The sequence below is a fragment of the Trichomycterus rosablanca genome, chromosome 18, assembly GCF_030014385.1.
Source record: "Trichomycterus rosablanca isolate fTriRos1 chromosome 18, fTriRos1.hap1, whole genome shotgun sequence".
NCBI classification, from domain to species: domain Eukaryota; kingdom Metazoa; phylum Chordata; class Actinopteri; order Siluriformes; family Trichomycteridae; genus Trichomycterus; species Trichomycterus rosablanca.
This window is the reverse complement of record NC_086005.1, coordinates 469,113-491,307: the sequence shown is the minus strand read 5'-3', so window position 1 is coordinate 491,307 and position 22,195 is coordinate 469,113. Positions and strand designations below refer to the sequence as shown.

Here is a 22,195-nt window from a genome sequence, read left to right as displayed (position 1 = left end):
TTTCATTTCACTGACCGGTGACGTTATTGGTACCAATCAGTGCATCACTGGTACCACCGGTCAGTGCATCACTGGTACCACCGGTCAGTGCATCTCTGGTACCACCGGTCAGTGCATCACTGGTACCACCGGTCAGTGCATCTCTGGTACCACCGGTAAGTGCATCACTGGTACCACCGGTCAGTGCATCACTGGTACCACCGGTCAGTGCATCTCTGGTACCACCGGTCAGTGCATCTCTGGTACCACCGGTCAGTGCGTTTTGGATGTCCTGAGCCAGGCTAACTAGAACGGGTCGTGCCTGGCCTACAAACTTCAGGAGGGAGGAGAACAGATTTGCTCCAGGAGATCTGATGTATATTTCAGTGCGAGAGCTGTACTGTGTGCACATGTGTCCGTTTGGAGTCCTGTACTGAAAACCGCTGTACTCAAAACTGCTGTAGTACCCTGAACAAGAGCAGAACCGTTATTAGTTCCTATATACTCACTATATATAATATATACATTTACTCTCCACACACACTTACCATAATCCTGCATTCTTTCTGGTGTCTGTTCTAACGGCCATCCTGCAGGCCATCCCAACGGTGCCTGCTCTACCCGCCTCAGGCCCCGGCCTACCGGTGCCACCTGTCGCTCATCCTGAAACCCGGTTCCTACCGGTGCCACCTGTCGCTCGTCCTGAAACCCGGTTCCTACCGGTGCCACCTGGCTCCCGCCCTCAGACCCGGTTCCTACCGGTGTCTGTTCCACCTTGCTCGCGCCCTCAGACCCGGTTCCTACCTGTGTCTGTTCTACCTTGCTCGCGCCCTCAGACCCGGTTCCTACCGGTGTCTGTTCCACCTTGCTCGCGCCCTCAGACCCGGTTCCTACCTGTGTCTGTTCTACCTTGCTCCCGCCCTCAGACCCGGTTCCTACCGGTGTCTGTTCCACCTTGCTCGCGCCCTCAGACCCGGTTCCTACCTGTGTCTGTTCTACCTTGCTCGCGCCCTCAGACCCGGTTCCTACCTGTGTCTGTTCTACCTTGCTCCCGCCCTCAGACCCGGTTCCTACCGGTGTCTGTTCCACCTTGCTCGCGCCCTCAGACCCGGTTCCTACCGGTGTCTGTTCCACCTTGCTCACGCCCTCAGACCCGGTTCCTACCTGTGTCTGTTCTACCTTGCTCGCGCCCTCAGACACGGTTTCTACCTGTGTCTGTTCCACCTTGCTCGCGCCCTCAGACACGGTTCCTACCTGTGTCTGTTCTACCTTGCTCGCGCCCTCAGACACGGTTCCTACCTGTGTCTGTTCTACCTTGCTCGCGCCCTCAGACACGGTTCCTACCTGTGTCTGTTCCACCTTGCTCACGCCCTCAGACACGGTTCCTACCTGTGTCTGTTCTACCTTGCTCGCGCCCTCAGACACGGTTCCTACCTGTGTCTGTTCCACCTTGCTCGCGCCCTCAGACACGGTTCCTACCTGTGTCTGTTCTACCTTGCTCGCGCCCTCAGACACGGTTTCTACCGGTGTCTGTTCCACCTTGCTCGCGCCCTCAGACACGGTTCCTACCTGTGTCTGTTCTACCTTGCTCGCGCCCTCAGACACGGTTCCTACCTGTGTCTGTTCCACCTTGCTCGCGCCCTCAGACACGGTTTCTACCTGTGTCTGTTCTACCTTGCTCGCGCCCTCAGACACGGTTTCTACCTGTGTCTGTTCCACCTTGCTCGCGCCCTCAGACACGGTTTCTACCTGTGTCTGTTCCACCTTGCTCGCGCCCTCAGACACGGTTTCTACCTGTGTCTGTTCCACCTTGCTCGCGCCCTCAGACACGGTTCCTACCTGTGTCTGTTCCACCTTGCTCGCGCCCTCAGACACGGTTCCTACCTGTGTCTGTTCTACCTTGCTCGCGCCCTCAGACACGGTTCCTACCTGTGTCTGTTCCACCTTGCTCACGCCCTCAGACACGGTTCCTACCTGTGTCTGTTCTACCTTGCTCGCGCCCTCAGACACGGTTCCTACCTGTGTCTGTTCCACCTTGCTCGCGCCCTCAGACACGGTTCCTACCTGTGTCTGTTCTACCTTGCTCGCGCCCTCAGACACGGTTTCTACCGGTGTCTGTTCCACCTTGCTCGCGCCCTCAGACACGGTTCCTACCTGTGTCTGTTCCACCTTGCTCGCGCCCTCAGACACGGTTCCTACCTGTGTCTGTTCTACCTTGCTCGCGCCCTCAGACACGGTTTCTACCTGTGTCTGTTCCACTTTACTCGCGCCCTCAGACACGGTTCCTACCTGTGTCTGTTCCACCTTGCTCGCGCCCTCAGACACGGTTCCTACCTGTGTCTGTTCCACCTTGCTCGCGCCCTCAGACACGGTTTCTACCGGTGTCTGTTCCACTTTGCTCGCGCCCTCAGACACGGTTCCTACCTGTGTCTGTTCCACTTTGCTCGCGCCCTCAGACACGGTTCCTACCTGTGTCTGTTCCACCTTGCTCGCGCCCTCAGACACGGTTCCTACCTGTGTCTGTTCCACCTTGCTCCCGCCCTCAGACCCGGTTCCTACCTGTGTCTGTTCCACCTTGCTCGCGCCCTCAGACACGGTTCCTACCTGTGTCTGTTCCACTTTGCTCGCGCCCTCAGACACGGTTCCTACCTGTGTCTGTTCCACCTTGCTCGCGCCCTCAGACACGGTTCCTACCTGTGTCTGTTCCACCTTGCTCGCGCCCTCAGACACGGTTCCTACCTGTGTCTGTTCCAGTTTGCTCGCGCCCTCAGACACGGTTCCTACCTGTGTCTGTTCCACCTTGCTCGCGCCCTCAGACACGGTTCCTACCTGTGTCTGTTCCACCTTGCTCCCGCCCTCAGACCCGGTTCCTACCTGTGTCTGTTCCACCTTGCTCCCGCCCTCAGACCCGGTTCCTACCTGTGTCTGTTCCACCTTGCTCGCGCCCTCAGACACGGTTCCTACCTGTGTCTGTTCCACCTTGCTCGCGCCCTCAGACACGGTTCCTACCTGTGTCTGTTCCACCTTGCTCCCGCCCTCAGACCCGGTTCCTACCTGTGTCTGTTCCACCTTGCTCGCGCCCTCAGACACGGTTCCTACCTGTGTCTGTTCCACTTTGCTCGCGCCCTCAGACACGGTTCCTACCTGTGTCTGTTCCACCTTGCTCGCGCCCTCAGACACGGTTCCTACCTGTGTCTGTTCCACCTTGCTCGCGCCCTCAGACACGGTTCCTACCTGTGTCTGTTCCAGTTTGCTCGCGCCCTCAGACACGGTTCCTACCTGTGTCTGTTCCACCTTGCTCGCGCCCTCAGACACGGTTCCTACCTGTGTCTGTTCCACTTTACTCGCGCCCTCAGACACGGTTTCTACCTGTGTCTGTTCCACCTTGCTCGCGCCCTCAGGAATGTGTTCCTCCGCCTCCGCCGCCTCCGCGACACCTCTGGTGCTCTTGCGCGCTTTACGCCATTTTTGGTAGAGTAGATAACAGCCGGCCGCAGCAGCAGCTGTAACGCCGACCGCGACACCCGCTGAGCGCAGTCCGCCCCCCGATATAAAGCCCCGGAACGCCATGCTAAACACGGTGAGTGTGAGAGAGTAACCGCCGCGTGTGTGTCCTGTATCTCTGTCAGTGAAGACTGATGGAGGATCCGGCTCTCCCCGCTATTTATACCCGGTGTGGAGTGGAGTCCTTACTACGTCATAAAGGTTTCATCCACCTGTAGGTACCACGTCACTCTACACGTCACTCTAATACCGGGATTCATAACCAAACACACAGTGTGTGTGTGTGTGTGTGTGTGTGTGTGGTGGGGGGGGGGGGGGGGGGGGGGTGTTAGTTGTTACTGAGTTAGTTGTTTAACAGAAGGAGGAAGATCATTTCCAACAGAAGCTGATAGATGAATGATGAAGCAGACACACACACAGCTCACCAGCCGTGCAGCAGCATATCAGCAGCTCATGTGGATTTAAGCTCTACACACCGAACACCCTGTAACTCTCATCAGTTCAGTACAGCATCATTTCTGTGTATCCTCAGTAACAGGGTTAGGCTGGTAAAGTCTCACCTATCAAAAATATAACGGGTCTTACACCAGCATAGGAACAAACAAGCTCCATCTCTATGGCAGGCCGTTTTAACATAAAATGGCTTTCGTTTGATTATCTGTAATTAAATTCTGGATATCTAAATATGAGTTAAATTTTGACTATCCGGAATGGCGATTCAAGATATCTGCATTTACAATCTGACTAGTAAAAGAACAATTCAAGATATCTTCAATTACATTTTGACGGGTCAGAACGGCTTTCAAGATATCTCGAATGACGTCACTGGATTCGTCATCTGAAGGGTCACACATCCGCAATTATAATTTAAGATATCTCTAACGTAATTATGACTAGTCAAAATGACATTTTCAGATATCTGGATTATAGAAATTACGTGCATTAGGCCCCTTTGTGATGCCACTGAGCCGTCCAAACTGTTGCCTGTGGAATTTTGGGATTGGGACTGCGGCAAAGTTAGTTTAAGGCTACATATTACAAAAACTATTTGATAATAATTTTAAGATTACATATATTTATTTAAAGAAACAATAAAATGAAACCGCTGATCAGGCTCCCACTTCAGCTAACGCGTTAGGGAGCGTCATAAAACTAAGAGAGAAACGTAGAAAACATTTACTCTGCACTTACTACAGAGAAATAAATCCATTCCAGTCTTGTAATGTATTGATGAATTAATGTCAAACTATTTTTATACAAACACATCAATGTTTTTCATCTACTATAAACCTTGTTTTTATATTGTTATTTATTTTATAATAAATGTATATTAAAGATAAATAAATCTATTAAAGTCTGATTTGGTTTGATGAATTAATGTCAAACTATTTTTATAAACACATATTAATATCTCTCACATCCTACAAACATTGTTTTATAGAAACTGCTTTTTTTATTTTAATTTTATTTTAATTTATAATTAGGATCAGTAAATCCATAATAAGTGTATATTTACATTTACCAGACACTCTTATACAAAGCGACTTACACAATGAGTAATTGAGGGTTAAGGGCCTTGCTCAGGGACCCAACAGTGGCAACTTGGTGGTGGCGGGGCTTGAATCGGCAACCTTGTGTTTACTAGTCCAGTACCTTAACCACTGAACACATATTAATGTCCTTCACATCTTACAAACCTTAATTTTAGAAATCAATTTTATATATGTAATGATTTTAATTAATAATATTGTGCAAATAAATAAATGTATTAAAGTTTTGTATAATTTATGTTAAACAATTTTTATGTAATCATATTAATGTCCCTTACATCCTACAAACCTTATATTTTTAAATTACTTTTTTGTATTTATTTTATATTAATTTTAAATGAAGATTAATACATTTGTTATTATTTAATAATGGAGATAAATAAATCTATTAAAGTCTGATCTGATGTATTCACTTTTGACGAACCACACATTCATTTCTCTCACCTACTACAAACTTTTTTTACATGCATTATATATATTTATTTATAGTGAAGATTAATAAATATGTAATAATTGTACAGTGCTCATGAATAAATCTTTTAAAAACCGTGTGTGAATTCTTTTATTGATGTAAAACCATTTTTAATTCCTGTCGAGCACGAGCTGCAGCACTAAAAATCTAAAAATGTGAGTTCGACTGGCCTGACATCGCATGCAGACCACTGATTAACAAATGCAAACAATACCAAAATGCTTCCTAAACATGGCGCTAAAATGCTACATAAATCTGTGACGTTCTGACTATTCAGAATGATCATTCAAGATATCCAATATACAAAAGCCGTCTAGATGAGAAAATGTTCAAGATATCTTTAATTTAGTTGAAGATATCTTAAAAGGTCTTTTGCCTAGTCAGAAATACAGTTCTGGATATCTCTAACTTAGTTTTGCCTAGTCATTATTTGCTTCCAAGATATCTGCATTTTAATTTGCACTAATCGGATCTTAGTTTTAAATATCTTTGTAGTATTGTGTAAAGGAAACATAAAAATACTTACCTGTAATGGGGAGCTGAACCTGTGGGAGTATGGCAGGCCGTTTTAACATAAAATTGGCTTCACCACCTTTACATTACAGATATCTGTAATTCGTTTTTGACTAGACATATTACTTAATTAAGATATCTCTAATTATATTCCGACTAGGTGAAATACCAATTTGAGATATCTCTAATTGCATTCTGACTAGTATAAATGACGTAAGATTTACCGTTGAGTTGTATGGAGGCTCCAGTTCAGGATATCTGCTATTAATTACTGACTATCTCAAACGTACATTTCAGATATCTACAATTAAATTATGACTAGTCATAAAGTAAATTACAGATATCTCGATTTTAGTTCTGATTAGTCATAATTGCAATTAAAGATATCTTAAATGGGCCCATTTATTTAAGATATCTAAAATGTATTTTAAGATATCTAAAACTAAGATCCGATTAGTGCAAATTAAAATGCAGATATCTTGAAAGCAAATAATGACTAGGCAAAACTAAGTTAGAGATATCAAGAACTGTGTTTCTGACTAGTCAAAAGTCCTTTTAAGATATCTTTAAATAAATTAAAGATATCTCGAACATTTTCTCATCTAGACGGCTTTTGAATATCGGATATCTTGAATTATCATTCTGAATAGTCAGAATGTGTTTGTAGATATCTTGAATGATCATTTTGTCTAGTCGAAACGTCCCAGATTTACGTAGCATTTTAGCGCGAAGTTTATTAAGCATTTTGGTATTTTCATTTGCTAATCAATGGTCTGTATGCGATGTCGGGCCAGTCGAACTCACATTCTCGTGTTTTTAACACGATTTTTAGTGCTGCAGCTCGTGCTCGACAGGAATTAAGCAACACGAACGATTTATTGTCTGCAACGAGAAGACTTTTTCGACGTCAAGTACAGCGAGGTCAAGGCAAGTGGCTGCTATTACGGTCCATGTTACTGTAGCTTTCTAGCTAGACTATGTTAGCTTCTGGGGACTTAGCTAGTCGATTTTTACAACTTTCATAGCGAACATTAAACTATATAGGCAACGTAAACTTAGTGTATCAGCTTGCAGCTAGTGCATAATCCCGTTGTGTTCGTTACAGGTTCAGTTGGGAGGCGGCCAAGCCCTGTATGGCAGACAAATATTTTCTTACTCCCTGGCCCAGATATTGATGTTCTACCTTCTCCTTCTGAAGTACTGAGACTTAGGAACCATGGTTTAGGTAGGCATAACTTTATAATGTACTGCGAGCTAGTTAGCTATAAAGCAGCACGTTCGCACTAACACATACATTGGAATTCTTAAGTGTATATTAAATGTGCTTCAGTATTTTTTAAGACTGTATAGCTAGTCCTTTGCTTGGTATGTACATTTTTCATGAACATTGCCACCGAAACATAGGTTAAACACCATAAATTACGACTTTTGAGAATCAATTAAATAAGCTAATGTTAGTCATGTATTAATCATTAAAGACATTAAGTAATTAAATATAGAGAACAAGAATTCATGAATTTGGCAACACCTTTTCATGTATTGCTGTATTATTTAAAACTATATTATTATAAAATTCTTTGGTTGGCTGATGGTTTGTGGCTTAAATTCAGTTAAAGGTTCTTTGTGTTACTGTGTGTTTTTATTGTTTTGTCAATGTGTCCATTTTCAGGCAAGCCGGTGTATGAGGGGACAGGAAACAGAAGCTCAAAAATTAACTTGAATTGGAGCTTATCTGAACTGAATAACTTTGTTTGCCAAAGCTACCCACACATCAGTTTAAATTTGGTTGGCTTTGAACTGGCAAGGGCTGGCAAGGGACGAAAGGTAAAAAAATTACAAGTGAATTCTGTGAGGGAGCTGAAGGAAAGGGTTGGCAAAAGCAGACTCTACATTTTACCACTGGCAGATGTATTGCAGGTATGAATGTTTTGTACACAGGAAATTGCTGCATGTCGTATAATATATGCTAAGTAATGTGTGCCATTATAGTTAAAATATATCTCGGCCCAACCTAGGAAACCTCATCCACCTCAGCAATGTCCAGGAGTTCATTTCCAGAACCCTCCTCTGCACCAACACTAGACGAGAGCTCTCCAGCGGCTGAGAGCACCAATATCCAACATTTGGTGGTAGAGCAGGTCAACCTTTTTGAGACTAATATATGCATTTTAGTTTTATCTCTTGTTATTTGTGATACTGCATATAATAAATGCTGTGTTGGATTTACAATAGACACTTCAAGAGTGGCAATCTCTACGTTCCCAGCAAGACCAAGAGTATAATGAATCTTTGTTAGCAGACCAAGAAAAGGTAGGTTTACATTTTTTACTGATCTTTTTCTTGTTTTTATTCTTCAAAGAAAAATTTAATTTTTACTGTAACAGGAAAGGAGAAAACAGTGTTACAAGGCCTGGGAGGAAAGACGTAAAAAGGTTAGAACTAATACAGTCTTAGAATAACAGTGTTAGATTAATAATCTGAAGGTTTATTTAGTGCACATGTTTTAGGCAATTGAGGAAAGACGTCAGCGAATGGCAGGACATGAGGAACCTTCAAGTGGACTGTTGTTGAAGTTTAAATATCCAAATGGATTTATCAGCATGAGAAAATTCATTGTGTCTGACCCAATTCAGGTACTATGTTCAGTCAGAGAATGTATTATTAATTTAACTTCATGTGACTGAAATTGCATTTCACTTATTATTTTAGGTCTTGTTTGACTTTGTTGGACAAGATGAAATGGCCAGTGAAATTTTCAGTGTGCAAGAAGCAACATCGTCCACACCAATTGAGAGTACCTTATCAGGATCACTTATGGATCATGGCATAAAAACATCTGCAACTCTGTATGTTCTTTGGATTTCAACTCTGAATGTTCAGGTGAAGTTATATAAGTTATTTAAAAGTCTCAAACCAGAATATGTCATGTCTCATTTTAATCAGAAATGTTATTTGCTATGACAATGTTTTGTTTATATAATTTCTCTTTTTAGGAAATGATCACTGACCAGCCACTGCTCTCCACTCAGACGCCTCAGACTCTGCACTCTGCCCCGTCCCTGCCGTCCCTGCCCTCCGTCCAGTCGCCACAGACCTTGTCCTCTGTCCAGTCGCCACAGACCCTGCCATCTACCCCAGCACTGCTGTCCCTACCCTCCAACCAAGGGCTGCAGTCCATGCACTCTGACCAAGCACAGCCGTCCTTACTCTTCGCCCAGGCACCGCTGGCCCTAACATCTGCCCAGGCGCTGTCGACCATGCCCTCTGCCCAAGTACCATCAACTTGGCTCTCCTCCCAGGCACCAGCGAACCAGCCCTCCACTCAGGTACCGCCAACCCTGCCGTCCTCTCAATTGTCACTGGTCACAGCCTCAGGGCTGCTGGCCCCACCCTCTGACCAAGCACTGCTGCCCCCCCACTCTAACCAGGCTCCACAAGTGATTACCATTGAGGACCAGACACCAGCTTATCCATCCATTGAGCCACCTGTAATCATACTTGAAGACCAAGAAGGGCAACTTTCTGTATCTCCACCCCAGTCTCCGCTACATCCACTGGATTTGTGTTTGGATGAGTAAGTCCAAATTTTTAAACTGTTGACACAAATAATGTATCGTCAGTATTTTATATATTCCTACATGGAGGACTATAATTGGGCTCTAATATTACTGTCACATTTAAATCTATCCAGTATTATCATTACCTTCTAAAACAAAAAAAATTTTTATATGAACATATTTCTAATTTCTGCAATTTCCTTTGCTACAGGACTGATCTACAGACTATATTAAAAAAACTGGCTAGCAAAGTTGATATGAGTGCCTGTCCAACAAGCAACCAAATAAATGTATGCAGGGACAGGATTTTAGAATCTAGCCTGCATGCATTTAAAAGACGACGGTTTAACCCAGCAGCAAAACTGGATGTTGTTTTTGTGGATGAGGATGAGAAATCTGAAGGTGCAGTTGATGAAGGAGGTCCAACACGAGAGTACTTGAGGCTGTTAATGAGGGCCATACTTCAGTCAAATATCTTTGAGGGGCATGAGGAGGACCGACGTTTGGCTTTAGACACTAAAGGTCAGTGTTAAGGAAACTGTTTTTTTGCATTCTGAAGGATGGGAAATTTAACCATATTAGGGCTTTAACTAATTATTCTTATTTTTTTAAGCACTGGAGTCTAAACTATACACATGGATAGGAAAAATGATATCCGTTTGTTTAGTGCATGGAGGCATTGGCCCACACTTTTTCTCAGAGAGGCTTTATCAGCAGATTTGTGGCATACCGTTACATCCCACCCTGGTAGAGGAAGTTTGTAACCATTCGTTCAGGGAGCAGCTGATCAAAGTTAGTAGCAATCCAAAAGTTTTGGACATTGATCACACAGTTTACTGCCAGTCTTGCATAATTTGCATAATGCTTTTTTTTTAGATACAGGATGCAAAAACAGTCAGGGAGGCAAATGAAGCAATTATGGAGGCAGCAGACAGCCTGAGCATTGTCGGTGCATTAAGACATGTATCTAACCTGGAGGAGAAGGATTCACTTGTGCAGTCTGCTGCAGATTTCTTTGTAAACGGAAGAGTACGCACTGCGTTGGAACAGTAAGCCATTTCCTCTTTGTTCTATGATAAATCCCATATTACATGTCTAAAAGACCTTATTCTCCATTTTGTACAGGTTTGCAGAGGGTTTAAGGACTCTTGGCTTGCTGGAGGAGCTGCAGAAAAACTCTGGACTGTTTTATGATTTGTTTGTCAGTGAGGAGAGACCACTCCTAGCACGGGACATGTGCACCCTTTTTGAAGTTCGTTTTTCCATGCAAGGCAGCAACAGAAGGGCTAGAGAAAATCAAACAATATGCTTTTGGAGAGACTGGTTGATCGATATTGAAGGTATATTTTATTGTGATATTAGCAGCACAATTGGTTTCAATTTGTTCTGTGATAGCCAATACATCATCACTGTCCAAAAAACACATCTCCATTTTTTTCCCAGTTTTCATTTTTGACATCATTTAAGTTTAGCAGCTGGCCTTTACATTGCGTAAACATTTCATAATGAATGGACCAAAATAAATGCTAAAAATTGCTAGGAATAAAATATCTTTACATTAACTTGCCTGGAAATAAACTTTATTTTTTTTAAAGTTGCCATTATGGAGATTCTTGTCTTTCTTTGGACAGCAATTATATATTGGTGAATTCTGTTGCATAAATGCATTCTTTAACACACCCTTTACAGTGAACATGCTAAAATATGGTACATTTTGCAAATGTTAGTGTAATGTTTCTTTTAATTTGCTGATTAACATAACATAAAATATGCACATCATATACTGTTTTTGTTGTTTCCAATATGTTATTTCACTCTATAATTAGCAGTTATTTATTATTTGCTCAAGTGTGTCTCCGGTAGTGGATGTGCATACTTAATTTTAAGGGACGCCAAAGATGAAATGGTAAGATGGTAACAGTAATATTTTCCTTACTGCTTTAGATGGGAATAGAGGATTCATACTGCCACATTACAGCTGAAAATAGGGCATCTACATGGGAACCTTTTTTTTTTTGGTAGAAACTGGCTGAATTGTTTTGACAAGCACAAATAGAAATTCTGATTTTTTTTCTCTTCTTATTATTAGTTTAATGCAATGGTTCATTCTTTTGAAAAAATAACGTATTTGTCATGATCATCAAATGTATTGTCATAACCAGTCTATCAAGATTAACCTAACCAAACTGGAAAAGGGACAAAAAGACATTTGTCTTCAGCTCTCAGTGGAACGTATCAAAATGTTTTTTCCATGTTTTGGATGTCTTTATTTAAGAGCACTGCAGTTTTTCCCCCCATAGGAGCAATGTATGCATTATATCCAAGGTCACCATTTCTGTATTTTACCTTTCAGAAGGAGAATGCAGTCCCATTACACTTGAAATGATACTGGAGTTTGCCTCTGGAGCATCCACGGTGCCTCCACTAGGATTTCCCCATCGTCCACAAATTGAGTTCCTCCATGAGGCCAACAAAATCTTTCCAGAAGCAAACACTTGCCTTATAGTACTCCGTCTTCCAGTACACACAGACTATGAATCTTTCACAAAGTATATGAAAGAGGGTGTTCTGCAGGCCCCTACTTTTGGTGTTGCATAAGCAGCCAGTAAGTGTACCAGTTAATTCACAGTTCTTTCAAAATAAAATTGTTGGGAAGTTTTGAATTTGTTTTTAAGAGTGCTCTTAAACACACTGTAAAGGTTTTATATGGCTAAGCTCAAATTGAAAGCAAGATTGAAATAAATATAATAAAATAATAAAAATAATAAAATAAATACTTAAATGCAGTACTGTTCAAAGGTTTGTCAATTGCCATATATTTCATTTATTAGTTCTAGAATTCTGTGAATATGTTTGTTTATTAGGATTTTAACATCATGTTTTACACTCTTTGGTTACGTTCACAAGGTTATATCAAACTCAGTCACAGACAATTTAGTGTCTCCAAATCACCTCACTTGCATGTTTTTGGAGTGTGGGAGGAAAACCGGAGCACCCGGAGTAAACCCACGCAGACACAGAGAGAACATGCAAACTCCACACAGAAAGGACATTCATGTACATTCAATTTTGGCTGGAATTTTTCCTTAAGGTTTAGTCCAATTGCATCATGCTTCCTCTCTGCCTATGCTGATCCCTGCTCTAACCAAGGAGACCAAAGCTAACCCACGCCCCCTCCGACACTTGGGCAGCAAGCCGCATGCATCTTATTACCCACACACACCGGCTAGGCAGAGCTGAGAATCAGAATTTAAATTTAAATATACATATTTAAATTATGCCATTTCTCCTTAAGAATTAACATTCCTTATAAACTATTTCTATATTTACCTAATTGGTTTTTATATTGTTGCAGACATTAATTCTGAAAGTTTTAATTGTAGTGAAAATGTTACTTTACAACCATGCATTTAGCCAAGTGTTCTTTGACAGATGTTTATTTTCTTTTTGTCAGACATTCTTAAAAAATGTAGTTAAGTCAATAAAGCATTTGCAATTTCTGCACAACAAGCCTGGTACTTCATTTTCAGATCTGAAATGTGATTGACTGCAAGATTAATTGACTCAAGTTGCTGCTGATTAAGACTGATTTGAGGTGGTTCTACAATTACACTAGGGACCTGCTCAGCATCAGTTGTTGGTAGTGGCTCAAGGCCATGCTGTTCCAGAAGTGCTTCCAGATTCTCTGCTGTGTAGGGATTTTCACCAAACACATTGTTTGTTGCTGTGCTGTTGACACCGATGTTTGCCAACATCCCTTCTGTCCAGATTTGTGTTGGTGTTCTGTTGTTTTCTGTACGCAAAGCATGGTGGTTCCAGGCCTTTCTGAATTGTTCTAGTCTGTTTTGAATCTCAGGAAGAAAAACTATGTGAAGTGCAAGTTTGTGCATTTGGTCACCGGGATCCAATAGGGTTGAATCTTCAAGAGTGTAGAACATGCAATAAAATGGTTCCAGAACATGCAAAAACACATCCCTCCAAAGACGCTCTATTCTCTGATTGTGGATCGACTCCCCTGTAATGTGACTCCGACGTTCAATTCCCTGTACAAGGTTCATTAACAGGGCCACCTGCAGGTTCTCGCCACCATGGTCTGATCTCACTCTAGATGGTAATCCATAGAGGCCTGTCGCTTTGAGAAAATGAAACAGCACTGTTGAGGCACGATTGTCTGTGCTACAGTTCAAGTAAGTAATCAAGCGGGAACATCCATCGATGCCACCATGGACCACAAAGCCCCATCTAAAAGGGAATACGAAAAAGTTAATTTATAATAAATAATGTATGCAAATGTGCATAGTGAATTAAGTTCACCAAAATGTACTCTAAAATACAGTTCAAATTCATATAAAATTTTTAAAACTTTTTTTAAACTAATAATTGTATCAAAGTTTTATTGCAGAACCCATACATTGAAAACATATCGTTGCTGTCCAATGAAAAACCATGTATGTCCATTTTTGGCGAGTTTGATTTTTATGCTTCATTTTAACTCAGCATCTGCTGTTTACATTGTGTGAAAACTTCATGATGAATGGACGAACAAAAACATCTCAAAACAACTTGGAAAGACGTCTGGTTCGTTTTTGTCCTCACCTGTAAAGTTGCCATTTTGGAGATACTTGTTTTTAATTGGACAGTGACCATATGCTGCATCCCAAGCGTTTTTTTCTATACTATGCATACCATCACAATGTAATTTTTGATTTAGGTTAATAAGGTACAAGTTAGACTGGTATTGGCTTAAAATGAAGGTGTATGGTCTCAATTGCTTAGCTATTCATTTATCTGCAAACAAAGCAGAGTTATAAAGGCTATGGTAGGTTACTAGTACACAAAAGCTGAATGAAAGTGTGACCTACCGTATGAGACGCATGTTACCATCAATATGCCATAAACTGTTGGGGTATGGAACATGATAGACCCGTCGAGACACTGCACTGCTCCACCTCCTTGCAGTTGCCATAGGGTTTATTCGAACCATCATCTCACGCACCTTACGCCGTGGAACCAGTAGTCCTCGTGCATGCAACATGCCTCTCATCATCTGGTTGAATGAAAGATATGTGGCCTTAGTGTTTTAAACTACTACAGAACTATTGTATATTTTTAATGTAATAAAATTTTATTAAAACTAGGCTTCAGATTTGACATCTGGTCATAAAATAAGGAGCAAACTTTCATATAAGGTAAACATTTTAACAGTTTAAAAACTTTATTATTTGTGAAAAATAAATAAAACTGCCAAATAATTATCAGTCTGCACCACTACTGCTGAATATAACCTATTTGTCCTGAAGGAATACTTTTTAATGCCATACCTCGTTCCCAGAATTTGGATACAGGGCTTGAAGTTGTCTGATATGCATTTCAAGGTCTTCATCAGTCACTTCAGCCAACCTTCTCCTTACTGGTACACCAAGCGCTTTGGATTTCTTGTAAAGAAATGATGTTGAGCATCCTAACATTTTTGCCATCTTCTTGACCGTGTGTCCTTGGGTCAAAAGAAAGTCGATCTGTTCTCTTGTAATACGAACGGATGGTCTACCTCGACCACCTGAAATAGAAGCATATTAAAAAATGCATGTATTGTTTATTTTATACGTCTTTATTTGTGCTGAGAATTCTATTTAATTTAAAAGTAAATTAAAGATGAGCTTCTTACCTGAACTGGTCCGAGTTGCAGAAAATGCTCCATTTTCAGCGTGGGAATGAGTAGACAGTATTGCTTTAAGCTCTTCTAAACCGTTTTTAAGTTCATTATGTGTCTCGGGAGAGAGTAAATCCGAAATTCTTTGTAAATTTCTTGAGCAGTCTTCAAGTGAACGAAGTTCGCGTTCTCCGCATAATCCATACTGTTGAGCTCTTTCAAGATTGTGACATTTTCTGACAATTTTTTCAAGAACGGCCAGCGCCATTTTCGCCACGGTCAAAAATCAGCAGGCAGCAGTTTGGACGGCTCAGTGGCATCACAAAGGGGCCCTAATGCACGTAATTTGTATGGTTCTGATATCTGAAAATGTAATTTTGACTAGTTATAATTACGTTAGAGATATCTTGAATTATAATTACGGATGTGTGACCCGTTCAAATGACTAATCTAGTGACGTCGTTTGAGATAGCTCGAAAGCCATTCTGACCCGTCAGAATGTAATTGAAGATATCTTGACTTGTTCTTCTTACTAGGCGGATTGTAAATGCAGATATCTTGAATTGCCTTTCCGGATAGTCAAAATTTAATTGTTACTAGTCAAAACTCATATTTAGATATCCAGAATATAATTACAGATAGTCAGACGAAAGCCATTTTATGTTAAAACGGCCTACCTTTTGTTATTGTTGTGGTGCGGTTAAAGGAGGGTCAGAAGAAAGTTACCGTTCTGAGAGTTTGCACATGACTTTATTGCTTATCTGAGATTTGTTGGTTAATAATAAAGACACTTAAATATATTATATTTGGATGTGATGATTGAAGATACCACAATCTTAAAATACATTTAAGATATCTTAAATAATGAGCCCATTTAAGATATCTTTAATTGCAATTATGTCTAATCAGAACTAAAATCGAGATATCTGTAATTTACTTAATGACTAGTCATAATTTAATTGCAGATATCTGAAATGTACGTTTGAGATAGTCAGTAATTAATAGCAGATATCCTGAGCTGGAGCCTCCATACAACTCAACAGTAAATCTTACGTCATTTATACTAGTCAGAATGTAATTAGAGATATCTCAAACTGGTATTTTACCCAGAATGTGAATTCTGGAGCTCTGATTGGTTTATACATCTGAATCTCTTCACCCAATGAACCGATTCATGGAGTCGTTTATGCACAACATCATAATGAAACAGTGAGTCGTTTCTGACTCGTTAACTAAGTGATTCAGTTCGCAGCCACAAATGCGTAAATGCTCCGCAGGATCGAACAGCCTAACGGGCCGGTTTCATGTCCACTTCTTTATTGTTTTATTTTTATTTTTTACTCAGTTACTGGTGTTATTTAAAATGTAGTGAATTACAATTCTTAGTACAAAACATACTTAAGTAAAAGTAAAATTACAGGTTGTAAAATCTACTTAAAAAGTACAAGTACACAAAAAACTCCTCAATTACAGTAACGCGAGTAAATGTCATTCCTTACTTTCCACCTCTGGGTCACAGTGTTACCCACTGATCCACCATGTGGCCCATACAGCTCAAATAATGGTGTCATTTTTAAACTCATTTATTAACAACAATAATAATAATAATAATAACACATTCTGAGTCTCTGGAGGATGAGTGTCTACATGTTTGTGTAGTTTGGGTGTGATTTGTTAAATCATCTACTCAACTCAACTTTATTTATAGAGCACTTTAAAAACAACAACAGCTGTGACAAAGTGCTGTACATAGATAATTATAAAACATAAAACAAACACTAGAAACAATGAGAAAATAAAAACAATAAAAAACAATAAAAGAAATAGATGAAACAAATAAAACGGTAAAAACTAATAAGGCAAATAAAACAAGGGCAAAAGTCTCATGCTGGATTGAAAGCCAAGGAATAAAAATGGGTTTTAAGACTAGTTTTAAAAATAGCCAGTGAAGAGGCCTGTCTAATATGGAGTGGTAGGTTGTTCCATAATTTAGGGGCAGCGATTGAAAAAGCTCCATCCCCTCTGAGCTTACGCTTTGACCTTGGCACCTCCAGGAGCAACTGATCAGATGACCTGAGGCACCGAGCAGAAGTGTGGGGATGGAGCAGCTCAGCGAGGTAAGGCGGGGCAAGTCCATTTAAAGATTTAAAAACAAACAACAGAATCTTAAAATGTACTCTGAAATGCACGGGCAGCCAATGGAGGGAGGCCAGAATGGGGGTTATATGCTCTCTCTTACGTGATCCTATTAAAAGTCGGGCCGCAGCATTTTGCACTAACTGGAGACGTTTGAGGGAGGACTGGCTGACTCCAAAATAAAGTGCATTACAGTAGTCCAGCCGAGATGTGATGAAGGCATGGATCACTGTTTGAAAGTGCTCATGTGAAAGGATTGACTTCACCGTTGCCAACTGCCTCAAGTGGAAAAAGCTGGATTTGACTACTGCACCAATTTGACGGTCCAATTTAAAATCACTGTCCATCTTAAAACCCAAGTTAGAGATTGTATGCCTCACATACTCAGTCAAAGGGCCCAAATCAACAGGAGGGGCTTCACAGGAACCACTGGGACCAAACACCATCACTTTTCTTTTCATTGAAATTCAGAAAATTTAAGGCCATCCAGGCTTTAATGTCATTAAGACATGACAGAAGTGGCTTAATAGAGAAAGCATCTTTCTTCTTCAGCGGGACATATATCTGACTGTCATCAGCGTAGCAATGAAATGAGATGCCATGCTTTCTCAAAATGGAGCCCAGTGGAAGCAGATAAAGTGAGAAGAGGAGGGGTCCTAAAATTGAGCCCTGTGGAACCCCATACGGCAGGGGAGCTGAGGAGGAGTCTGAACCAGCAAAACTCACACACAAAGTTCTGTCCGTCAGATAGGACCTAAACCATTCCAAAGCACTACCACGGATGCCCACTAGGTGCTGCAACCGGGAAACTAAAATGTTATGATCTACCGTGTCAAAAGCCACGGTTAGATCCAACAGGACAAGGATCACATGGTCACCAGAATCATTGGCCAGGAGGATGTCGTTGAAAACCCTAAGCAACGCTGACTCTGTGCTATGCAGGGTTTTAAAACCAGACTGAAAGACCTCCAGGATATTATGCTCATCCAGAAAAACTTTCTCCAAGATCTTTGAAATAAAGGGCAGCTTGGAAATAGGCCTATAATTAGCCAATACCGTGTGGTCAAGGCCAGGTTTCTTAAGCAGGGGTTGCACTACAGCATGTTTAAAACTCACAGGAACAACACCAGAGGATAGACTGCTGTTAATAATAAGAACCTAATAATAATAATAATAATAATAATAAGAACCTGTTGCCCTATACTATGAAAAACCTCTTTAAAAAAGTGAGGAGGCATATCGTCACAGGGAGAACCAGAAGGCTTTAAATGGCCTACCACATCCTCCAAGTGCGACAGAGTCACCGGCTCAAAACTATCCAACACAGTCAGTCAAGGGACAGAATCAGAGGGGTCGAAGGCAGGAGCTGTGGTAGGAGCTCTTGCTGCGACAATCTTGTCAATAAAAAAGTGCAGAAAGTTATCACACATTTCAGGGGATGCTTCTGAACAGATGGGCTGAGGGGCCTTAAGAACAGAGTCAATGGTTTTAAATAACACCCGTGGATTATGACAATTTGCCATGATAATATTTGACAAATATTTTCTTTTGGCTTCTTTGATAGTGTTCTGGTAAGAACACCAGCAATCTTTTAAGATTTGAAATGAAACCTGCAGCTTGTCCTTCTTCCATTTGCGCTCAGCTTTGCGACACTCCCGCTTTGCTGCACGAGTTCTGTCATTAAGCCAGGGCTCGGGTTTAACTTTCGGCTGTATGGTTCTTAATGGGGCCACTGAGTCCAGTTGGTTCGGCAAGAGACATCAAACCTATGATCTACTGTCACACTGCACCTGAAATAAACAGCTAACAATGCTACAAATCAGTAAATAATGTTCACAAGAACTTTTAAATAAAAAAGTTTTAAATGAGATGAAATCTGTAGAGCTGCTCTAAACATCTACCATTTCAGCCCCGCTGTCATGAAGTTCCCTCAGATTCCTAATTCCTATTCATTCATGGAGACACTGGCACAAGATACAAACTGGTTTAATAAAATTTGAACTAGTTTAAAATGTTCAGTAACAATAATACCTCCAGATAGATAGACAGAGAGATTAGATAGATAGACAGACAAACAGACAGACAGAGTAAAATATATAGTGGAACTCCTGAAAAATGCCCCTCATGGTTTTACCACCATTTGGCTTCCATGTTACAGTTTACATCTACATTAACAATAAAAACAATGAAATGACAGATCTGTATTCACAAAACATCTTGTGTATTAGCCAAGTACATACAGAACGTAATAAATGCTCAACATATTCACTCAGTATGTAACTTTAAACTCAACTTTAACTTTAAACAACTGTTATTGTACATATTTGCACATAAGAATGGAATATCTTTTGTGTTGTTGTGATGTTAAGGTCACAGATGGTTATTTAAAAATGATTGGCATCTTTAGCTGGATGAAGGCAGGTATAAACCAGGTTAAATAAAACGTTAACACGCAGCATTATTACATCATGTACTCAAATGAAACGTGTACATTTGTCTTTTTAAGAACAAGGGTCACCAGCCTATTTGAAGAACAGTGAATCACCTAATATGTGTGTACACAGATACATTACAGCATAAAACAGACTTGTTGTACAGTTAGTCACTGTGTTAAAAGTTGCTTATGTTTAGGTATAAATGACTTTAGCGCCATCTTTTGATCATATTCCGCAATCACAATCACCTTTTGCTGTGAGGATGATCCCCAGCAGACTGACCGAGCACTGCAGGGGGTCAGATAAGCAATAAGCAGAGCTCCCATCCAGGGGCAGGGGAACATTCTATTTTATTTTGTTTTGGTAGTTTAGTTTCTAACTGCAGTTTGAAATGTTGGAAGGGGTGTCCCAATGTCCCCGTCCCTATGTCCCCATGTCCAGTCTGGTTTGGCTGACAGTAGATGAGCTTTTGATTCCATTTGGCATGAAGGATTGTTTTATAAAATGTTAGAGAGTGGTGTAGGGGGTAAAACATATGATCTTATTAAATCCATGTACACAGAAAACCAGTGTGGAATAAGAATCGGCAGTAAGAGAAACATCTCATCTCTCAGGAGCGTGGAGTGAGACAGGGCTGCTGTTTAAGTCCAACTCTATTTAACATCTATATTAATGAATTGGCCTCCATGTTAGAGCACTCAGCCACGCCCGGTCTCACTCTACACGACTCAGAGATTAAACTCCTGCCGTATGCAGATGATCTGGTCCTGCTGCCCCCCAGCGCCCAGGGTCTCCAGCACAAACTGGACCTGCTGCAGCAGTACTGTCAGACCTGGGCCCTGACCGTCAACCTCAAAAAGACCAAAATTATGACCTTCCAGAAAAGAGCCAGATCTCAGGGAACCAAACACACAAAAAAATTAGGACACCATGAAATTGAACACACTAAAGATTATACTTACCTCGGACTGAACATCAGTTCCACAGGAAACTTTAACCCGGCAGTAAATGAACTGAGAGAAAAAGCTCGCAGGGCGTCGACGCCATAAAACGTCAAACATTCGTAGAAATTCCGATTAGAATTTGGCTTAAAATTTTTGAATCAATAATTGAAGCGATTGCTCTATATGGCAGTGAAGTTTGGGGTTCGCTTACACAACATCAATTCCATAATTGGGACAAACATCCATTAGAGACCCTGCACACAGAGTTCTGTAAAAGCATCCTAAAGGTGCACAGACACACAACCAACACACACCAACACACCACTAACACACACCACGAACACACCACTAACACACCACGAACACACACCAACACACCACTAACACACCACGAACACACACCAACACACCACTAACACACACACTAACACACCACGAACAATGCGTGCAGGGCAGAATTAGGCCGATTTCCTCTAATTATAAACATACAGAGAAGAGCATCAACTTCTGGAACCATCTAAATGAGAGCGACCCCCAAACTTATCATTATAAAGCCCTGAAACACCAAGAGCTGAGCAAACATACCAGTCCCCTCATCCAACTGGTCCTGAGTCACTACACCCATACACCACTAACACACACCGACACACTAATAACACACACAGATACACCACTAACACACACAGACACACTAATAACACACACAGATACACCACTAACACACACAGATACACCACTAACACACACAGATACACCACTAACACACACAGATACACTAATAACACACACCCATACACCACTAACACACACCGACACACTAATAACACACACAGATACACCACTAACACACACAGACACACTAATAACACACACAGATACACCACTAACACACACAGATACACCACTAACACACACAGATACACCACTAACACACACAGATACACTAATAACACACACCCATACACCACTATCACACACCAACACACTAATAACACACACAGATACACCACTAACACACACCCATACACCACTAATAACACACACAGATACACCACTAACACACACAGATACACTAATAACACACACCCATACACCACTAACACACACCGACACACTAATAACACACACCCATACACCACTAACACACACCGACACACTAATAACACACACCCATACACCACTAACACACACCGACACACTAATAACACACACAGATACACCACTAACACACACCGACACACTAATAACACACACCGATACACCACTAACACACACCGACACACTAATAACACACACAGATACACCACTAACACACACCGACACACTAATAACACACACAGATACACCACTAACACACACAGATACACCACTAACACACACAGATACACCACTAACACACACAGATACACTAATAACACACACCCATACACCACTAACACACACCGACACACTAAT

At 41.4% G+C, this 22,195-nt stretch overlaps 2 protein-coding genes and 1 long non-coding RNA gene across 3 annotated transcripts; 2 read left to right on the top strand and 1 right to left on the bottom strand.

The window, feature by feature from the left end:
• Window positions 1-8,067: 8,067 nt before the first annotated feature.
• LOC134332338 (uncharacterized) lies at window positions 8,068-8,451 on the top strand. The gene is made up of 3 exons (XR_010015240.1): window positions 8,068-8,156; window positions 8,251-8,328; window positions 8,403-8,451. It is a non-coding gene; the product is annotated as an uncharacterized LOC134332338 (long non-coding RNA).
• Window positions 8,452-8,845: 394 nt separating this feature from the next.
• LOC134332457 (G2/M phase-specific E3 ubiquitin-protein ligase-like) lies at window positions 8,846-13,058 on the top strand. The gene is made up of 7 exons (XM_063014113.1): window positions 8,846-8,898; window positions 9,012-9,592; window positions 9,787-10,097; window positions 10,189-10,367; window positions 10,452-10,624; window positions 10,701-10,915; window positions 11,929-13,058. Exons 2-7 carry the CDS (start codon window positions 9,015-9,017, stop codon window positions 12,171-12,173), a joined length of 1,701 nt encoding a protein of 566 aa, XP_062870183.1. The 5' UTR covers window positions 8,846-8,898; window positions 9,012-9,014; the 3' UTR covers window positions 12,174-13,058.
• On the bottom strand, window positions 13,030-15,438 carry LOC134332458 (uncharacterized). The gene is made up of 4 exons (XM_063014114.1): window positions 15,241-15,438; window positions 14,897-15,132; window positions 14,438-14,622; window positions 13,030-13,817 (listed from the first exon to the last, which is right to left on the bottom strand). Exons 2-4 carry the CDS (start codon window positions 15,050-15,052, stop codon window positions 13,049-13,051), a joined length of 1,110 nt encoding a protein of 369 aa, XP_062870184.1. The 5' UTR covers window positions 15,053-15,132; window positions 15,241-15,438; the 3' UTR covers window positions 13,030-13,048.
• Window positions 15,439-22,195: the final 6,757 nt, after the last annotated feature.

What these genes read in the sequence shown, in the direction of transcription:
- LOC134332458 (XM_063014114.1), bottom strand. Translation starts at nt 15,052, where the DNA reads ATGGCAAAAATGTTAGGATGCTCAACATCATTTCTTTACAAGAAATCC. An exon ending in ATCCAAATTCTGGGAACGAG is followed by an intron (nt 14,623 to 14,896) that starts GTATGGCATTAA and finishes TCATTCAACCAG; the next exon opens with ATGATGAGAGGCATGTTGCA. An exon ending in GGTAACATGCGTCTCATACG is followed by an intron (nt 13,818 to 14,437) that starts GTAGGTCACACT and finishes ATTCCCTTTTAG; the next exon opens with ATGGGGCTTTGTGGTCCATG.
- LOC134332457 (XM_063014113.1), top strand. Translation starts at nt 9,015, where the DNA reads ATGATCACTGACCAGCCACTGCTCTCCACTCAGACGCCTCAGACTCTG. An exon ending in CTGGATTTGTGTTTGGATGA is followed by an intron (nt 9,593 to 9,786) that starts GTAAGTCCAAAT and finishes CCTTTGCTACAG; the next exon opens with GACTGATCTACAGACTATAT. An exon ending in TTTGGCTTTAGACACTAAAG is followed by an intron (nt 10,098 to 10,188) that starts GTCAGTGTTAAG and finishes TATTTTTTTAAG; the next exon opens with CACTGGAGTCTAAACTATAC.